At 37.1% G+C, this 22,128-nt stretch overlaps 1 protein-coding gene across 1 annotated transcript in view; it reads right to left on the reverse strand.

The window, feature by feature from the left end:
• FRY (FRY microtubule binding protein) overlaps positions 1 to 22,128 on the reverse strand; it is a 159,360-nt gene that overhangs the window by 7,760 nt on the left and 129,472 nt on the right. The window contains 7 exon segments of the mRNA XM_030954500.1: positions 4,465 to 4,548; positions 5,004 to 5,102; positions 6,601 to 6,750; positions 10,960 to 11,149; positions 12,012 to 12,175; positions 15,596 to 15,757; positions 16,265 to 16,465. Of these exon segments, the coding sequence (XP_030810360.1) occupies positions 4,465 to 4,548; positions 5,004 to 5,102; positions 6,601 to 6,750; positions 10,960 to 11,149; positions 12,012 to 12,175; positions 15,596 to 15,757; positions 16,265 to 16,465 (1,050 nt within the window).

The following is a 22,128-nucleotide window of genomic DNA, read 5'->3' on the forward strand; positions in this document are numbered from 1 at the left end:
CAAAGTACTAAAAAAATTAGGAATGATTTTCAAGTGATGAATAAAACTGAACTTTGCTACTTCTAAATATTTTCTTGTTTAAAAATACTTCTATTTTTTTACAAATAGATCTAATGAAATTGCAGGATAAGTTTTATGGCTGCTGGGCTTATTACTTGGCACGTTACAATGGAAATGTTTTGCATATAACTTTCAAATTATGACTATCACAAAGAAAAAAAAAGTGTGGAAAATGCCAATTTTGTTTAACTACATGGCAATGCCACAAGTTGAGCCTTGTATCCCTTCCTCTCACCACTAATGATTCACTGGTTTATAATTCTGAAGCTATTAAAATGTCAGTGCAAGTCCTGTTCCAATAACAATAAAAATTCTAATTGACTTACATTAGCATTTCAAAGATTAGGGGACTAAGTGCTCTCTTTGAAACAGAAATGTTCCTCTTTTCTTTGCTAAGAATATTTGCACTCTGTATTCACTTAATGCAGCTTTTCTTATTTTACAAATATTACAATCTCATTACATTTTACATGAAGGAAATCATCATGTAAATGCTGTAAGTAACAAACACAACCACATCTGCCCAGTTACAGCCTGATGTCAGTGCATATGCACACAGTGTTAATAAGCATATGGAATTCTTATTAAAATTATTTACTTTACCTCAATACAAAGGCAGAAATACAGAAATGTGAAATAATATTAACTTTGATGAGCCTAACAGAGCATTTCAGTCTGTTTTCTTTACACTGGCCTTACTATTAAGATATATATATGAAAAGTGTTGCCCCAAACCCTGCACTGCTTTTCTATAAAACCATGACAAACTAAGTTTTAAGCTCTTGTGATACTTTCTTTTTTTTTTTTTTTGTCCTTTAACGTTGCTTGAATAGTTTCTTCTTCTATTTAGTACTCTTCAAAAAAAAAAAACAACTTTTTAGCTTGACTTCCATGCAGTTCACATAAATGAAGCTTTATAAAGCTAAATTCAAGATAAGAAGAAGACAAGAGCAGACAGATCACTGTGTTCCAGTAAACTCACAGGTGTGCTGGCTTGTGTTTTTTCAAATCTTGTCTCAAGCTACTCTGAAGTTTAGCATGCCACCAAGTTTCACTTAGACTTTCAAAAATACTGGAATCCATATATAATTTCTAATTTGCCATGGAATTTACTTTAAAGAAGGGGGAAGAGGGAGGCGGAAGCAGCAAATAAGTGAATTCCATGGTCTTTTTTGCCAGAAAACACTGTCTCCTCTGTACTGCTTCCAAAACCAGGGCAAGCCAAAAAAAAGGGGGTGAGGAAGGGGTTTCACATTACATGAAAAACTTCCTTCTTCACTAGAAGAAAATATACTGGATACAAAATTTCTCTGAGCTACTGATGCTCGGCTCCATATTGCTCTCCAATATGATGATTGTAACTTCCTCCCTCTTTCAGCATAAAATGAATATTCTTTGGAAGTTCAAAAGAGATTATTTACTGGCTTAAGTGATATTTCTTTTTTTCTGCAGCAGCAAGGGCTCAGGTGGAATGATCATAGCCTTCAGACTTTTCAATTTCTTGTTTGATTCTTAGAGTAAGGGAAGTGTTTTAGATTAGTTGACAGACACTACACAGTCAGTAGTTTTGGCAGCTGAAAATACCAAATGTTTAGAGTACTTGCATCATTTGCCCAATTCTTTAAGCAGCCACTAAATGTAGCATCTAAGAAGGACACAATGGCATGTGCAGTTATCTTTTGTCTATAAATTGCCTCCTGTGTCATTGAGACTCTGTTGCTCAAAGTAGCATCAAAGCTTACAAGTCACACACATCCAGATAATGTAATTTGTTGCAATGATAAGGCAGGGGAAAGACATGAAGCTTTTACCCAATTTCAGAAAAGTTGCTAGTTCTAGCAGCTGACCTGGACAACTTCTATTTCAAGCCTCTTTAATGTCAGAAGAAGCAATTTTTGCCTTTGCCCATTTTCAGTAATAGTAACAATAGTCAACAAATCATGTGCAATTATTTTGAAATAAGATCTGATTAGAGAAACTGTGCCAAATTTGTTACCAGCATCAGGAGGCATTTGTGACACGACTATTTGTGACAAGGCTGAATTTGGTCTCACATCTGTCTCATCTGTAAAGGGGTCTGTTTTCCCCTCAAGCTTTTTACCAGGTAAGGAGTCCTAAGAATCTATCATCTCTGCCTTTTGTAGAGCAAGCTGTTGCTTTTTGTTCCTTACCATTAATTATGAACCTTTTCCAGGAGTAGCCCAGTTTTGTGCTTGGCTAAACAATTTTTTTTTGGACAGAAGTTTTCAGTAGGATTTCAGGTCCTAGACTATCCTCAATGAGTTTGCGTCTGGGCAGGTTCCCTTGTGACTACTGCTGTAAGACAGACTTTCCCCCCTGCAATTATTAGATTCTTTAGCCTTTCATGTTGAGGGAGAAGTGGAGAGGAAAGATAAGAAAACAAATACTTGCCAGTCTAGGAGTAATTTTTCCTTGTCCCTTCCTAATTGCATTTCCTCAGTTTCCCTGGCCTTTTCCTCCCATTACACTTTCATTGAATAAACATATTGTTCCTTTGGGAAAAGCTGCTTCAATTGAGGTGAATGAGTAGGGGAAGAAAAGAAATATGCCTGTTCATCCTATCAACTTCCAAGGAGTAATGCATTTTGGCCTGAATGAATAATGCTGGGGAGAAACCAGGGACTACTAAAAGAATAAGAAACCTTCTTTTCAGTCGTCTGATAAGGAGTGTAAATACCAACCCTGGCTTCACAAAACACACATTTAATTCCAAAACAGAGAACACCTAGTTAGAAAAACCCACACAGGTTGGTCTAACATGGTATCTACTGACTTTTAGATGTGTTTAGGCCAGCAGATATGAGTTCAGGTTATTCCTTCTCCTTAGCATTATTTCTTTACTTTTTCAAAAATGAAACAATGCAATTGATCAGCAAGATGTGTCATTCTCCATCCCATTCCATCCATTTCCAAAAGAGAGATGAAGAGGATAAAGTAAGCTGTCTACAGCAAGGTATGTAACACCACAGTCTGAAGTCACTGTTCCGGGTGTCTGTACATCAGAGGGAACGGAATGCCCACGCACATCCCAGCAGTGCCATATACTCCACCTCCCTCTTGCAGGAGAGGCAGAGGTATGTGTTACAGGTGTCTTTTTTTGACTTCAGAATAGCTCCTTGCAGACCATCACAATTACAGAAGAGACAGTATCTCCTTTAAATGCACTGGAAAGTGCCTAACTTTTGCGTGTGCCAGTGCTAGGTGGGGGAAGATTGAACAATTTTCCCACCGCCTGTGATTGCAGCCAGAGCATTTATTAGAAAATCAGATTTGCTAATAAGGTCAAGGAAGCCAAAATGCAGGGGTGGCAAGGATTTGGGATTCTTGGAAAATGACATATAAAAACAAAAATCAAGGGAGTTCAAAGACAAGAAGACAAATACATAGAGATAGGAAAGATAGGTTAAGATAGAGACAGAAGAAAATAAAGTGACTTGGAGGAGAAGACAGACAAACTGAAACCAACTTAAGATTAAAACAAGGTATTTGAAAAAATGGTTACAACAGGCAAGTCTGTGTTCTGAATATGTAACTATTATCTTTTATAAGTGAAAATACATGGGAAGAGGAAACATCACTTTTTTTCTATATGCTGTTTGCTTGCTTCCCAATTTTGGCTAATTCTGTCCAGCCCCCTCTTTTTCCCATCCCTCTGCTGTCTTTCTTCCAAAGGGCAACAGCCCAACAAAATAACATTCCTTAACTCATTATATATCACCAAGTTATCATCTGTTTCCTATACTTAGTATATCAAATAGCAGTATTAACTGCTGATGGTATTGATATCTGAAAATACAATTCCTTAAATGGAATAAAGAAACATAAACAACAAATCAATACACATGTACATTTGGTATGAAATTTTTGTTAGAAATTGATAAAGAGATATTTTTCCTTAGCTCTAAATAATTATCTACAGCATAAATATTTTTGCTGGCCATTTTACAGTCATTGTTTTTTAACTACTGATCCAAGTGTATTTCAACAAGGCAATTTTTGCTGTTGGGCAGAAGGAGAATATAACAGCTGAAGATAAAATGGGAGTAACATGGAAGGAGAGTACAGCAGGAATGATTTTCAGAGACACTGTGAAAAACTGCTGCTGCAATGTCTTTCTAAAAGGGAGAGCACAGGGTTAGGGTCAGCTCTGCTTCTTTGTCTAGAGTAGGACAGCAGAAGTACCTCCTGTGAATACTTCTCATTTCCTGTGGCCAGGACTGAGGCAACAACAATAGCTTCAAGCCTGAAGTGTGAAAACTGGATCATGCCCAAGCCCAGCAGAGAATCAAGGAGGAAGTAGAGCAGGCTCTTGTGGGTTCAAGAACAAGGCACATCACACATATGTCACTTTATGGGAGAGAAATAATACTGGCCATTCATTACCTTCTCTTCAGAGTCCCCTGGCTGGCAAGTAATAACTCCATCTTGTGAGCCCCCAGCAAACGTTGCTTTGCAGTTTGCAAGCCACTGTTTTCAGAAAGAAATGAAAGAAAATATTAATAAGATCCATGGTTTGATTCAAAGAAAGATAAGCAGTATTTTAGTTTCACAGCACATCATGTAAATAAAAATTTCCAATTGCATTTTTTTATTACCATAAACGACGACAATTTGCTTTGACTGTAATTTAAAAAGTGTAGCCTTGATTTCTATTAGTATTTCAATGGCATGAACTAAGAAAATTATTAATGAATAAATAGGAGAGAGACCAGGGATATTAAAGATACTATTGTTTCTAATATTAAGGGATAAAATAGCTACTTTTTAGTTCTGGTTCATATGTCCAGGAAGAAACATTCAATAAATCCAGTGTCTGGAACATGTTTTTCTACTGAATGTTAGTTTAAACAGGTGTGAGTGGATGTGCAGTTTCCTGACATAGCCTAAATATACAGACAAGCCAAGAGCATAATTGAGCATACCGAGAGTGTTGCCTCTTTCCTGTTGTTGTATGTATCCAGGTATTCCTGCAGCTCTAGAACACTGAATTTCAGCTTTTCAAGAAGGCCACAAGAGAGCAGCTAGAGAAATGAAATCAAAGGGTCTGTAAATGCCACTATAAAAGAATGGAAATACTGGTAGACAGTATAGGAAAGATATTGCAAAAGAATGCCTAGATTTACATATACTAATACTGAAAACTATTTACATTTATGGAAAAATCTACATAACTAGCATACTATACTGAAAAATGAAACAGTAAAAGTTGCACCTATGATAACGTGGAATTGAAACTGTTCTGTGTTTAATGACTTAGCAGAGGACTTCTCTAAAATGGAACAACACATAAAGCTTAACCAGTTTCTCTCCACAGCTCTCTGATGATGTAAGGCACAGCTCTTCCATGGTCACAGCAGCGGGCTCAAGACTACACTTGGCCTGTTTCTACCTCTAGACTTCACTGTGGGATGTCACACTGTCCTGATGCTGCTGGATAAACACAAGCCAGAATGAAGACAATGGGAGGGGCCATCTCATTAATTCCCTAATATATATTTGTATAGAATTATAGAATAATTGAGGTTGAAAAAGACTTCCGAGATCAAGTCTAACCTTTGACAAATACCATCATGCCCACTAAACCATACCACAAAGTACCACATCATCTTGCTTTTTAAACACTTCTAGGGACAGTGACTCTACTGCTTCCCTGGGCATCCTGTTCCAATACTTAACACTCTTCCAGTGAATAAACTTTTCCTAATATCTAACCTGAACCTCCTCTGGCACAATCTGATGCCATTCCCTCTTGTCCTGTTGCTGGTTGCCAGGGAGAAAAGGCTGCCTACCACCCTGGCTACACCCTCCTTTCAGGCAGTTGTAGGGAGCAATAAGGTCTCCCCTGAGCCTCCTTTTCTCCAGGCTAAACACCCCCAGCTCCCTCAGCTGCTCCTCACAGGATTTGTGCTCCAGACCCTTCCCCAGCTCCACTTCCCTTCTGTGGACACACTCCAGCCCCTCAGTGTCCTTCTTATAGTGAGGGCCCAGAACTGAACACAGGATTTGAGGTGTTGAATACAGGGGGACAATCACTGCCCTGATCCTGCTGGCCACATCATTGCTGATGCAGGCCAGGATGCCATTGGCTTTCTTGGCCACCTGGGCACAGCTGGCTCATCTTCAGCCAGCATCATCCTCATATCACAGTTGACTCAAATGAAATCATCACATGTATTAGCATCTTTCAAACTGAACTATGTAAAAAATAGCCGCTTCTTTTTCATTTGTGGAGCCAACTGGGTCCAGCAGGCATCTGTTTTATGTTGGGGTTTGGCACACAGGTTCAACACATCATAACTATTCCATGAGTCTATGATTTTCTACTGCCCATCTGTCACTACTTACTTAATAAAATAATACAGAAAATGAATGGAAATATGGTTCCCAACAAGAAATAAAAAATGTGAGATAGGAGGACAATTCCTTTTTGGCATATCTGTTCAGGAGTTCAAAAGCGAAACAGCCAGTAAAATAACACACAGCAATGAAGTATGTGCCTTTTGAAAGGAATATACTCACTGTTTCTGCATCTACAAAGAGGGTGGGACATTCTGAACATGATGTTAACATCTGAGAAGACCTCACAAACTTGGAGCCTATTCCTCTCAAGTTGTCTCCCAAGTAACTAGCTGCATCACAGGTTAGGAAGCAGAATCTTTTCTGAATATTCTGGAAAGCAAAATACAGTTTATTACATTATTTACTCAAGTAAGAGCTTCTTTCCTTTGTAAACAAATGGGATGGTTGTTTCTCTTTGCATAACAAAGTGCAAAAGAGACCATCTCTCCGTGGAGAACTGAATGTCTGCTCTAGGACACTGAATAAAAGTTATTGTGCTGGAGACAGTGTACAGCTGGGCAGCTGTGAAACTAATTACAGAGTTCATCATAACCTACTGCTGAAAGACATTCTTTCCTGTAAAGACAAATCAATCTTTATAAGCCTTTTAGACACAGGTAGCTTTTTTTTCTTGTCTCTACAGGGTTAACAGAGTTGATCAGCACATTACTTTTTCTGCCCATTCCGGGCATTGTTTTGTTAATATTCCTGTCAAGTGGCTAATCACATAATATAATGGACATACTAAGGCCAAACAGCAGCATGGAAAAATCAGAAAAAACCTTTTGTTTTCCCCTGTGGGAAGAACCTTCTTACTAAAACTTTACTGCTGCTTGGGAAGATTCCAGAAATATTGCACTGCATCCGGGAATTATTATTCTCAGCAGATTTTTTTAATGTTTTGAGTCCTAAACCAGTCTAGTCCTCCAGAAACATTCTAGTGCTTTTCAGTTATTAATATATAAAGTGAATAATTAATAAAAATAATATATTAAACATGCACTGACTGAAACAATGATTTTGATAAATATCCATCAGTTTTCACTGCCCAAATATATCTCACTAAGGCCTAGTGCTCAGCAGTTAGGAACAACATGAGAATATTTTTAAAAATAAATGCTTGCAACATTTTTATATGATTAATTCCAAGTTACCAAAGGCATTTCTCTGAGGAATGTAGGTTAGGACCTGTACCATAAGTATGCCTCACTGGAGAGAAGCACTTCCCAAATGCCAGTCTGGATGACAGACATAGAAGCATTGCCTGTTACTGCTGCTGCACTGGTGCATGGGAGTTAAGTACCTAAAATCATGTGAGTTTAATTCAGACTTCATTGATAATGGAAGTTGTTGGATTGAATGATTTTCTTTAAATGTTAACTAGGGCCTCACACTGTACATAGACTATACATGATCAATGATTTATAAAATGGACAGAGTTCCTATACCAATCAATTTCGTAATTATTTATTTGTGAATCTCTCTCAAAAGTATCTCAACTGCCCATCTGAGCACAGTTAGGACAAGGCAGACTGATACTGGTCTTGCTGTTTCCACCATCTTGCTTCAACACAGAAACAAAGTGCTACATACCTCACAAAGAGCATGGCACAGATTCTCTGCTGCACTGAGTCTCTTAGAGGCAAGGGTTATCACTAATTACCAGCAAACCGGATAAATTACTACTTTTATAAGCAACTAGCAGAATCATCTGAATTACAGGGTGAAAACTGGAGATTTACTACTCTGATGTCTTCTGGAAAGAAAGATTTAGCCAAATCTTCATGAGACTGTTGCTAATAACTCTCCTGGCAAAGCAAAGAGATCTAGATTTGATCTTAAACAACAAAAAAGACCTAGCTGAGAACAAAGAAGTGGAAGGAAATTTAAAATGACAGATTATGAAAGAGAATCCAAGACACATTGGTTGAAAAGGACCTCTGGAGAACATCTGATACAACCTTTAACTCCAAGTGGGACTATTGCTAACCCCAGATTGTGTCAGACTTGCTTTTAACTAGCTGAGTCTTAAAATCTCCAAGGTCAGAGCTTCCTCAAGGTTTTGGGTAATCTGTTTAGTAGCTGCAGTGCCCTCCTGGGGAACAACAGAGTTTGTAAATCTGAGACAGTGAAGGAGACAGATTATAGAAAAAGTAACAGATATTCTTCCTCTACTTCCCTTTTCAACTATTCATGAAAGCAACAATCAATCTATAGCTAAGATGATAATGGTCTTGAAGAGTGTTTTAAATTATTAAGAGTGAAACAGTGAGAGACTGTACTTTGCTATGTATAATACTTCACGGAATATATTTATTTTGTGATTACATGGTCTAACAGTTCTATAAGAAATTCTCATCTCAGCTATGTCCTTCTGGGTACAGACTACAGGGGCTGAAATCTATCAAGCAAGGCCTGAATGCAGTATATATTTTATAAAATAGGATTACTGTGAATAGTAATGCCAGCTGTCAGCATATTGTGAATAAATATATATCTGTATATAGTCACTGTTCTTTGTGTCCATGTAAATATTAAAAAATATTCTCAGAAAGTTTTCTTCTTAACCTCAGATTTCCTCTCCTGGGAAGAGAACTTTACATAACAAAAGATCTTGATTGTGGAAGGTACTTGCTTGATCTGAAATCTACTTGTTTTGCATCTGTCTGGTCTGCTGAAAGACATTTAATTTGAGGGAATACAAAGAGGCAGCAGTAAAGATAATCCAGAGATCTCTGACTTCTGACTCGTTTACAGGAAAAGCACTTCAATAATGTCAGGAATTTTAAACAAGTTTAGTGTGTTGTGGGCAAACATCCAAGATACCATTAACTTGACACAGGACTGAAATGTAGGTGCCCTGGAAAATGCACTTCTTTCACTTCAGCAAGTATTTAGTTGACAAGCTCCTCCAAACAAGGATTTTGTTTCACAGTCAAGTATTTTGGCAGTACTTTGCATTGCAAGCTTAGCACATACAGGACTTGTTTCTGAAATTTCCTGTTAATGAGGGTCAAAAGTCAAAGTTGGCAGATGAGTACTGAAGTTTAATAGTTCAAACAAAATACAATTCCAGACAAGCTGGGATCTTACGAAAAAGAGAAGGGAAAATAATACTCCTATATTTTAACACTGAAAAGAAGAACAAAGTTATTTTTATACACTAAAAATATGGCAGTTACTCCAGCTAAAAATTGTGACTTGCTGATATTATTAACACCTTTTTCTTTCTCCTCCAGTATCAACTGGAGAAAATGAGGAGGGTATTTTCTGAATACAGGGCATGCACAACAGCAAATGAAATGTGTACATTACTAGGATTTGGACTCAAACAGGTACTTTACAAGTAATGTTTAGGTCTTTTATTACACTGCATTATTTATTTAATCTTCAGAACCATGGCACCTGTTCCTTTTCACCTCTTCAAAGAGGAGAATCAAGGACAAATAAGTCTCTAAACACTCAGACAGGGCTATTAACCTCTAGGACTGAGGTTAAGACAGAAAAGCTGACATCATGAATAAAAACATTCAAGTCAGCACTGTTTTTTTGGTTTTTTTTCTTCCAAATGGTTATGTATCAGTGTTTAAAAGAATGCCTATAAGACACCCATATTTAGAGTGGCATAATGTTTAATGGAGGACAATGTGCAGGTAGATAAGACATTCAACTCCAGTGGAGCACAGAGGAAACATGATGAAGAGATTCTTACTATAGATTGCTTCTTTCATATCAGGTTAGTCTTAGGTGTGCTAAAAGATCTTGAAACTGTGTATTTATTAGCAGGGTACCCCTTGATAATAAAACGTTGTGTACTCTGAGATCACAGGTACTTAAACTCTGCAGAAAGTTACCTGGCTACTGCTTTCACTGGAGATGTTTATGCTGGAGCATGCTAAACATCCTGCAGCTGCAGGAGAAACAAAAAAGGCTTTAAAACTAATTACAGGTAACATCAGGCAATCATTTCTTAGAACAACTTGTACATTTGACTCCTTCTTATCTCTTTGCAAGATTCTTATCTTTGCAAGCATATAGTTTTAGAAAGGAGAAACGTATTTCTAGTCTTCAATTTCTGGAATTTATATTACACGATGGCAGCTGGGCATTTCTATTCAGATGAGTAGGTACAAATCATTGAATTATGCTGGCATTTACATGGACACACTCAGATTTCAAGAGTTTGAGATAAAAGAACAGATTAACAATAGTTTAAGATTAAAAAGGTTATTTCCTTGTCTCTTGCAGTTACTGCTCCTGCAGTCTGTTTTAAAGTACTGAAGAAAACACTCTATAAAGTGGATCTGAATTTTGCAATATGACCTCCAAACCTGCAAGTATGAGATACATAATATTTTCATGACAAAACTGGTCACAGAAGACAATGCTGAAAATGAAAATGTAGTACAGCAGTAATTCTGCAGTATGTAAAATTACAAGGGTTATATATCTAGTAGTTCATTACTGGGGCTGCTACCAAGAAACACTAATTGCCACACATAAAAATTATGATTTTGCATCTCAAACTTATTTTCTCACCTTAAACAGGGAAGAGAACACATGAAATGTATAAACTGCACAGGAGCCATCGGAGTCACACATGAGCTGGTTGATATGACTGCGCCAGGCTTCTTCTGCATCATCACATGCTGCTGGCTGAAATGCAGCAAGGATGGCGGAAAAAAATGGGGAGGGAGGAGGGGAGGCATTTCGATCAACATCTCCAAAACTGAAGGAGGAAACAGAAAAAGGTGGTGAAAGGAGAATACCAAGAAGGTGGCAGATAAAACACACTATAGCAGAGAGATGAAATCACAGGACCAATTACAGCACCTTCCTAAAAATATTCATGAATTTTCAAATTACTTCTGAAGGCTGACAAGATGTTTGCTACAATGAGAAAAACCTCCAAATCAGATTCCCTATCTTCAGGCCGTTATCATCTATCTTCCTCCATCCCAGAGGAAGATTTGTTTTCTTGTACCATTATTTCACAGAAGAAGGCTGAAACTTCACAGGAGAATAAAGCTCTCTCTCCCTCCACCTCCCCAGGCTAACTGCAGTCTAACTCAGCATCCAATATCTGAAAGAGCTCCAGATGGCATGTAAAAAAATCTTAAAGCCTTTTTATAACATATACTGGGGTCCAGCCACACTCATAAGCAGCCTTAAGAGCATATAGCTGGGATTTTTAACAATACTGAGACTTTCTTTCATGAGAAATCAGAAGGATGGATACGCATCTGATCTGTTGAACAGTTACCGAAGTAATATCTGCAAATCTTTAAAAATCCTCATTTTTATTTTAATTAAGCATATTATATACATAATTCCTTGCCGCATAGATGTACATAAATATTGCATCTTATTTTTCCTAGAATGAAAAGCTTGGTTTTGTTTTGCTTTTTTTTTGTTTTTTTCAGTTGTGGGATAATATGCAGGTAATTAGGGCATTGTCTTCTCATTGCTCCAAACTCATGAGAATTTTATAACTCCTGTGGCTAAAAAAACCATTCCATTAACTACCACCTTGCAATCATTTTGTTGTACATTGTAAAAGAACTTGTGTGAGTAATAGTGCATCAAAGTACCTAGCAAGAGCAAATTGTTCCAGCCTGTCAGCTTTCTCTTCAGTTTCTGTCATATCCAGACTAAGGCTATCACTGCATTCAAATGCTCCAGGGAGTTCATTTGTAGATCCTGAAAGGTCATCCTCATGGACTGCTATATCTTGTTCTTCAGGTACAGCTTCAGCCTAGGGGAGTGAAGGATGATGTCTTAGAAAACAGCAAATTAGTAAGTTAATTCCTCTAATAAATAGAAAGTATTTAATGAAAAAACCCACCTGACAACATGTTAAACTGCACAGATAAAAAGCCACAGATTATAAATGACATGAATCAACTTACACTTCTTCAAAAATACTGTACTTGCTCAACTTTCTGTCTTGGATAAATATTATTTTTAAGGCATTTTTTCAACTTGTCTAGAAAAGAATTTCAGATTCCAATGCATGTGGCAACACAGTAAGGAAGTAATTTTTCAGAAAAACAATAGGGTTGTTGTTACTGTCAGTCTGTCCTTGTCTCTTAACACTTTATAGTGTCCAAGACTGTATTAAAGCCTCTCAGAATATATTGGAAACAGTTACTGTCTGGAAGACTCCATGCATGTTTAGAACTGGGAATTAATTTTAGCATGTCATTTACATTCAAGAGGAATCCAAGCATTCTAACAGGCCCTTTAAAGGATTATGCTAAATCTCCTTCCTTTTTCATCTATCAGCACCTAAAGGTCATGATTTCTTTTTGAAACGTTCCAATTTCTCTTGCATTTTTAGTCTGAACAAGTTTTGTTTCAGGTTTAATCTTTTGGCTTTTGTCTGCTTCATCCATAGCACCCAAAGCACTTCCTGTAGGGATGACTGCAGTGGATTGCTCAAACCTTTGTGTACATATGCCCATGTGCATGCACATACTTGTGTTGGGAATGAATAGGGAGGGACATCTGTGGCAAGTGGAATTAAATGAGAAAAGTGGCTCTCTGCAGTTTATCAAGTCTGCTTGGATCCTACAGATTAATTATGAGGATTTGTATTTGTAAAAATTAAACAAGACTTGCAACAGAGGGGACAGGATCAGAAATTAAGTAGAATAATCTTTTGGTTTGCTTTGTTTTCTAAGCAAAAGAGGTAGAAATATTCCTGAGTTTGGGGTGAATGAAATGAATCAGAGCCCGAACTATCCTGAAAACAGAAATACAATCTATATGGCTGAATTATGGTGCTAGGAACCAAAGCACCTGGCAAGAAGTGTAAATATTTCATGCTTATTCAAGAAATAATTAGTAGTAACAAGTTTCATATATTAAATATTGGCTTGAAATAACCACTGCGTTTTCTTCACTGCAATGACAGAGTCTGTAGGAGGAAAACACATTTTGATGGGATAGAGCAAGGGAGGAAGGAAGAGGAAGCAAACACTTCCCATCCACTCGAGTCTAAAATTATGCCCCAAAAGCAAAATAGAAAAATGAACTTTGGATATTAATGGAGGATTGTAGTACACTTCCAGAAATATGTGAGTTTAGGTAACTGGAAAAATACATAATTATAGCATCCTGTGAATTTTTGTAACCCTCATAAAATTATCCCACTATCTTTAATAGAAAGTAAGTTTAACTAATTAAGTGCTGTTAACAATAATATGTGGATTTTGGCATTGAAACATCTAGGAAGAGGCTACATAATCAGTCTGTTTCTCTCAATTGCTGTATCTATTTAAAGGTTGAGATATTTTTGGTTTTGCTTATGATGCAACAACTAAACATTTTGGAAATCGCTGAAGAGGTAAAAAAAAATTTCCTTTGCATTGATGACCCCTCATCAGCTCTCTCTCAAAAGAAGAATTCAGAGGAAAAGAGAAACAGTAAAGAGCTCGTATTTTGTGTTATGAAATTAAGTAAAAATTATTTAGCTGTAAGTTTCAAGTTTTCTGACTAAAAACTGGATAACTTCTTCTTTACATTGACTCCAGATTATTTTGAGTAAAAATACAGAAGCATGCACATTAGGAGAAAATACTTTTGAGGCAACCCCCCAGTAGGGCATTATGTGCTGACCAATTCAATCATCTTTGTGACAATTGTAACCTGGGCTATATTTTACACCAATATCAAATCTCTACCAGGACTAGCTGAATTTGCCTGTCAATTCCACAATAAATTGCTCTGATTTTACATTCTTCACTTACTTATTCCAAAGCTTTTCATTTTTGATGAATATTGGCACGTGGGACATTAAAGAGATTTTGAAAGTAAAGATTCCAAACTCACAGACATACACTGTACTCCTAAGCTGTGATTTTCAGTTCTTTCTTTCAGTACACACCAACCACTACTGCAGCTGGATGCATGAGATCAGCTGCAGTTCCCACCTGCAAATGTGTCTGTTCTGACTGCTGCTTCCTGAACTGAAATTCTGCCAACTTCTGCTGTTTATGGTTGTTATGTGGTTACTTGTCTACCAACAGTTGTTTTGACAAATGATAATGAGTTTACCTTCTCCACAGCCACTGTTTGGAGAGGTTCTCCTCCTCTCCTATCCTTACAAACACTTCCCTCCTCCCGTCCTTTCTTCCTACTGCAGCGGTTTCTGACACAAACAATTTGTTCAATATTCAGCACAATTCCAACCTCCTTTTCTATGACCTCTTCTGTAGAAGTTTCCATTCCTTCTGAAACATGCAGTGCTAGCAGTATCAATTTTTTTGTGTGGCTGCATTTGGAGGGGGCAAGGGCAAGAAGGAAAGCCAAGGATTACAGAAGATATATTCTTCCTCTGCCCCAGTCTCATACACTGCTCTTTCTGCAGAAGTCACTCAATTTAGATATGACAGAGAAGCTTTACTGACAGAAGCCAACAGTATCATCAAGCCACTAATTCACATAGCCTGCCCAAAACCAGATTATATTTCTGCAGAGACACTGAAAGGAGTAGGTTCACCTCATCTCTCACAAGCAAGTACAGTTGAACAGAAAATTAAAGAAACCATCCCCATATTGATAATGATTTACCAACCTTGCTTTGTCTTCTTCTTCTGATACAGTTCTCTGAAATACAATCTGCTGAATATGGTTGTTGTATCCTTCCAAATCCTGCTTCCCCACCCCCAGGATGGTTTAATATTGTGGTCATGAATTTAAAATTTCTGCGTGTCTGCCAAAAGGCAAGTACTGAATCCAGGGCACACAACTGTACAATAGGGCCCCACATAGAAAAATATTTCAGAGAATACACCCATACACCCACCACATGAGCTGGCATATTGTTCTTTAATTCAGCATGAAGAACAAAAGAATATTGCCTTGGAATTGTAACTTGTAGCCAGTTCATGAACTTGTCTTCTGATGAGCTTGTACTATTTTGGTGCATATGTAGTGCAACATATTTAAGAAACAATAAATAAAAATCTCTTAAAGAAGAAAGCTTAAGTAGAAAGGAAATGGTAGCAAGTGAAGTAGTGCATGAATGTATTGTACTATGCCACTAGGCAGAGGAAGCCAGAATGTACTTGATTTCACAGATCAAACTCTTTCTGAAGTGTAAGCAAAAGAAATTGTAACAGTGTTACATAAAATACAGTCCAGTTGGAAAAGAAAGAAAAAATGTACTCACCTTGGGTCCTTCAGACACCTGGAGATTATTCATACTAGGCAAAGACACATCAAAGCTGGATGTTCCCATGTTAAAATGATGAGGGTCTGCTGAGTTTGTGTCACATGATGTAGAAAGTGACTCAATATGATTTGCATCCTCAGATGGGGAAAGATTTATAATCTGTTTAAAAGACAACAAAAACACAAAAGAAGTGAGTATGCAGCTACCCTACCACATGCTGCTTTCATGGACATGCAAAGCAGAGAGTGTCTTACAGTGCACTGACAGTGGCTCTCTTAGTTTGTATATAGACAGAATCCTTTCAATATTTATGTCATAAAATTTTTATTAAAAGCACCACAGAAGTGAACAATGAAAATCTGAAACCACTTAGATCTTCTAAACCTGGAGTCTTGTTCTATTTCTTTAAGCATTAAATACATCAGAAATATTTACTATTGGCCAATTGTGAAAAATTGTCCCATAGTAAAAAAAGGCAAATAATAAGATCTGATGATTCATGTGTTTCAAACTTCGCATTAAAATTCTTGTTTACCTTTGCAAATAAGGGAAAATGCACCCACCAATTTTAGCTCATAAGATTGCACCTGGGCAGAGGAAACCAAAAGCCCAGCTGATTTAAGCCCACCATCCTACCTTTTCCTAAATTTCAACTTTGCAACTTACTAGGTCTGAGTTCTCCAGGATTTGGCTGGTGGTCAGGTCCTCCTCCTCTGATGACTCATCTGAGTCCTCATGGTTCATTTTGTTCAGGCTGGGTGTGCTCCCTGAGAGTTGGTTCTCTTCCATCAGCTGCATGTCACACTTGTCCAGGCTGTCCAGGGACCGTCTGCGCACTCCCCAGTTGAAGTTGTCCATGCTCTCACCCTGAAATCAGACAGAGGGTCAGCTTGCTTGGTATAAAAATAATCATATGCTAAAGTTAGCTCCAGAAATATTTTTATGTAAAAATATAGTAAAAACTTGAAATAAGCATTATCTCGCTTGTTCACCTGGAGATAAGAGCAGAAGCATGGAAATGGCAGTTAAATGAACACTCAGTTTTTTCAGTATTAGATATTTTTCATGCATTTGCTAATTTAAGAATTTGTTTTGGTAAGTCCACATATACACACACTCCTTGATACCAGTAGAGCAGTGATATGCAAAGGAAAAGTTTGAAAGCAATTTTAAAGGATTTTTTTATGTTTAAAAGTATTAGAAGCACAGATCATACCAATGGTTCAATTGCAAAACTTATGTTAAAGATTTTAGATTCTTTGCTTGATATATACAACCATAATGGTGAGTAGATTTGAACAAACCCTTGCTTTACACAAAAAATATAACACCTTAAGCAGCACAACTTTTAAACTTTTATTCTAGGCCCACATTGCTTATTATTGAATCTACTTGAATTATTTGAAACGATATTTTGGGAATAGCCTGATAAGTATTGCCTGTGATCTCACATTTTAAAAAGGACACAGTCAAATGGACCAAACATTTAATATTTATCAGACTTCCTGTTCTGATCCCACACACAGCCACATAAAGCTGAGTGCATTAAGCAAACAGTGTAACCATTTGCTTAATGGTTAGGCTGCTGAACTGATAAAAAGATCACTTGATTTCTTTCATGTATAAAAATGACCATTAGTTTTCCACCCCTTTTCCATTTATTCACTGTATATATTTTCCAGTAGAATGTATGCCTTTTCCCTGATTGCAATAATCTCTTGCTCCATTCCTAAGTCTAGCCAGGCTCCTCTCTGGCAAATGCAGGACCACATCCCCAACTGCTCCTGCCATGGACCTCCAGAGGCAAAAGGGGCCTTACACAGCAAGAAAGGTTCCTCCAGAAGTATTTAGATGCAGTTTTGGGTACTTAGGTGAAAGCCCTCAATTCTGCATCAACATGGGAAGGAAATTTATAGAGAAAAATGTTTCCTTTTAAGGTTCAGGGCTGCCTGTTTTAAACAAGACTCTGTAAGTTGCAATGCTCTTAAACAAGCAAGTCAATTGGTGAAAATTCAAGCTGACAGTGATACTTAAATATTAATTTGAAAAAAAATATAGTTCTGCCTAAAAAGTAATATTATTATCAAATAACTGATTATGATTATTTCCTGGGTTTATATGGATCAAAATTATGATCAGTGCAGTGACTGAGAAAGAGGTCTCAGTTCAGTAGGGCCCCTTAAGCAGAGCTGTGATTTTAAACACTTGAGTGATGCGCTTTTGGGACTACTCAGACATTTACTGAATGGGGACCAAACTGCATAACGTGCAATGAATTAAATTGCAATCTGTTGACTGTTACCTTAACTTTAACACACCTGCACAAATTGATCTTATTTTGCATCATTACCATTTAATGCAATGGACTGTGGAATTTGAACAGGAGGGAAAGTTCAGTTTCATGACATTAAGCTCACTGTTTCATGAATAAATATGATGCAAATAGAAACAAATATTTTTAAGGAAAAAGACAACCCTTGCAATTCCAAGAACATTTACAACTGAGGAATGCACTATAACAAAGAGAAAATTAAGATGAAATTGTTATGAAGCCTGACACATTATTGGAAGAACCCTGTGTTTTCATCCTGGGACTGGTATTACGTGGTAGTTTTGTGTGGAAAGAGAACAGAACACATCTGACTTAAGGAGTCAGACTCTTTAAAGCATAAAAATGACTGTTTGGTTCCAAGCCATTTATTTTAACAAATTCTTTGGTTCTCCATCCTCCCCCTCAAACGCTGGAGGACACATGCACCAATTAGACATCCTCCACAAACACATCAATTACTGAACTAACAAATGACAAAATGACATAAATAAGCAAGCAAGCAAAGATGACTGTCATCACACCCTTATTCTCATGATGCCTAGTAAAGCTATCAGTAAATTTAGCAGCCCATGTCTGTGGGAATATTTCTTGTTGCAGTTTTATTCTGCAATGCCAGCAAAAAGAAGAAAAATAAAAGGAACACTTCCAGGTCATGCAGTTAGAAGGGGTAGTGAATTAAAAGTGAGGGAAAGGGGTGACACAGATGAAACACTATAACTCAAATACCCATAGCATTTGCATTAGTGTAAGTTTGCTACAGGGGCGTTACATCGGTGAGGGAAGACTCAGAGCCTTCAATAGGAAGGAACAGCAAGCTTCGTTTATTCATCAGAGCATCAGACTTTTATACAGTAACGAATAAGCTAATCCATATTCTGTAACTTAAGGAACCTATTGGTTATTCTGTAAATGTTAGGTCCACCTTGTGTTTACATACTTTAAAAGTTAAACTTTCTTCTTCTCAGGCTGTTTTCAGCCACTATATCTCTGCTCAAGGGCACAGCGGCCTTGCCATAATCATAACCCGTTAGCAGAGCTCATTATTTTCCTAGCTTCAGACACCTGGACCAAGTCTGTGACTGGTCACGTACTATTCCTCAACACAGGGGCACCCAGAACCATACTGAATTTAAACAAGAGGTCAGCACATGTCTATGAAAATTGAGTTGTTTTTGTAGTCTATTTAGTAATCTTTCTTCCACAGTTAACAAGAAGAACAAAGATTTATTTGAGAGGCTGTTCATTTTTATCTACAGCAGGAGCAAAGCCATCTCCCATCTGAAAAGTCACCAGTGGTACACATCAAGTCAGAGGAAAACAGTCACATTCTAAGTGTGTCTGGCCAGCAGGGAGCAGGTACCACACAGAACTTCCTACAGTCACCACCCTCTGGTAAAGGAGCAGATGTGCCCTTGCAGCTACCTCAAACTTTACAACAGCCCAGGGGAAAGGAGAGATGGAAGGGAAAGTAGTCCTGCGTGGGGGAGAGCAGTAAAGCTCCTCCAAAGAGGCAGTAAGAATCATGCAAAACTTCTTTCACACAAGTTTTCATCCTTACTGTGTTGACAAAGTATGCAAAGTTAATGGAAACACTCAAGTATTGTAGGGCATAGGCAGAAGCTTTGTGGAACTACCTAGCAAGGCACTATCTCCTTATGGAAGTATCTCTTATAGCACAGGCATTTTGAGACAAAGATTTTGGGGGTTGTGTTTGCATAATAACTGATACACAAGTTATCAGAAACAGATATGCAAAATTCTGTGGTTGCTGATTTCTGTATTATTTGTACAACTCATTAAATTCTCAATCATTTCAGTTCTCTCTATGCATGGACAAACTTAAAATTTAGGTCCCAAACTGGCAATGACTGATGTGTCTTTTCAGTTTTCCTCACAGGGTAAATGATCCAGCAAAGTTGGTAGGACCATACAGCTGTATTAAGCTAGGCTGTAGAAATTAATTTATTTATTCAATTAAACTGAGTCTGATAGCAATAATATAAACTGTCTTAAGAGGTCTCAGATATCAGCTTTAGGAAGATGCTAACAGGAGACAATATGCCACAATAGAAAAAGTAGAAATTATATACAATTAGCCCCTAATAACCAATGGCCCAAACTCTATAGATAATCAAGTTTCTACACATTTATCATGCACAAAAATATCAAAAGGAGAAAGGGCTCAGTTTGAAAAACACTGATACCAGAATCAAGTTATTTTAAAATTTGTGAAGACTGTTGAACACGTCAAAAACAAACTTAAAATTAAGCAGAATTTTTGAAAAAGACCTCCAAAGTATTTCTAATACAAGACAAAAAATGAAGCACCTGTCAGAAATGCAAGCACACACACACACACTCACCTCCACACACACTGAAGGGGGGAGGCAACAGCAAAACTATGATGTTATTCTACAATATAAATTTTCAAAAAGGCATAACATATGCTGGCACATCTGAGTTCAAGTAGCATTCTTACCTGAAGTTCCTGGGTAGCAGATATAACAGACAGAAAAACAAATAGAAAGAAGCTATGTAAAATCACTGCATCAAAGACATTATAGACAGACATTTGCCTACAATTTTAACAAATATTATCACAGAAACTTCAACTCTTCCTTTTAAGTCTGAAAATAACTATTTCTTGCTTTCACATCTGTAGGAAATTTAAAACAAATATACCTTGTTGTCTGGGGATGATCCAAGCATCACTGGCCGGTTAAAATCATATGCACTTTTTTGAAGGACTGATGTTGCTCTTGCTAGCTTTAGTTTTCTGATACTGTTTTTTCATTTTTATGAATATACCACACTCAGATATGATGTAAATGTTACAGTTTCAACTCAGTCACTAGAGAAGCAGCCTTTTACACTAGGTCTAAGTTTATTTTTAAAACAGTAGTAAGCCAAATCTGAACTTTGGAATGCAATTCATGGCAATTAAAAAACCACTAAGTGAAACTCAATGTTTCTAATTTTACTTCACATAAAACTAGAGAAGCTTGATATCTGTTTCATGACCAACTTAAGCCTGTAAAGATATCAATTAATTTAGGCCTCAGTCTTGAAGCTGGCCACATGTATAAAAAAAATCTTTGTAGAGTCACAGGCCATGAAAGTAAATTTATTTTGAAAGGAATTGTTGTGCACAATTATTTATACTCTCTATATAATTTTAACTGGTGAAGAGAAAGAAGAAATTCCTGAATTTCAGTGGACAAAGAATTATCAAGTGATTTTCAGTCAAAATTGCAGTCCTACATCCTTGTAATATCTTGAAAGCTTTTAAGACACAGAAATTACTGCAGTCAGTGTATTTTTGCCAGACAACATAGCATTATTGTTTTATCATTCATCCTTGTTTGGAACCTTGAAGCTCTTTCAATATTTGTCTAATGTATTTTCAACCATTCCTGCCAACTACCCTTTCAGGGTTTTTTTTTTTCCTTCTTTTTTTTTTTTTTTTTGGGGGTTTGTTTTTTTTTTGGGGGGTTGTTTTTTTTTTTCCTTAGCAAAGTCATGGGCATCTGTGAGCCAAGACTACTAATTTTGATACAGAAATTCCTGCCTTGGAAAAATAAGGACTTTGGGATATTTTTTTTCTCCATTCCTTCATCCTTTCTCTTCATTGGAAAAAAAATTCAGATGCACGTGAGTTCACATCTGAGTGTTCTGTTTACCTTAAAATTATTTTCCTACTGTAATGCAAATAGGTAGAAAAATGAATATTTCTTCCTGTACACATGTTCTTCTCAGGGCTACGAGTGATGACTGAGAGAATTCATGTTAAAAACAAGTCCACAATTAATTCTTAATTAAGACATCTGAGTCTTAAGTCCTTCAAAAGAAACTAACAATTTCTGAACTTTTAAACAGCAACAAAATTGTTATACTTGTTTGGCAACAGATATTAATTTTTGGTTTTTCCTATCAAATAGAAAGAAATACCCCAAGTTTGATATTAGCAAGGTTAAAGGGTGTAGCCCCCCAAAATTTATCAGTTTTTCCCTTTAGCAGCTTGAGTTCGAGGTGAGCTGACAGCCTTCACCTGTCAAGACTTGATCTGGGTGCTGAGGATTTTGTTTACCTCCTGCATGAAATGATGAAATCACAGACAGCTCAGCAGAGTGGAAGGTACAGCTCTAAGTGATTTCATCGGCAGTTGCAGGAATAACAGCAGCCTGAAGGCCTGAATTAA

This window comes from Camarhynchus parvulus, chromosome 1 (assembly GCF_901933205.1).
Source record: "Camarhynchus parvulus chromosome 1, STF_HiC, whole genome shotgun sequence".
NCBI lineage: Eukaryota > Metazoa > Chordata > Aves > Passeriformes > Thraupidae > Camarhynchus > Camarhynchus parvulus.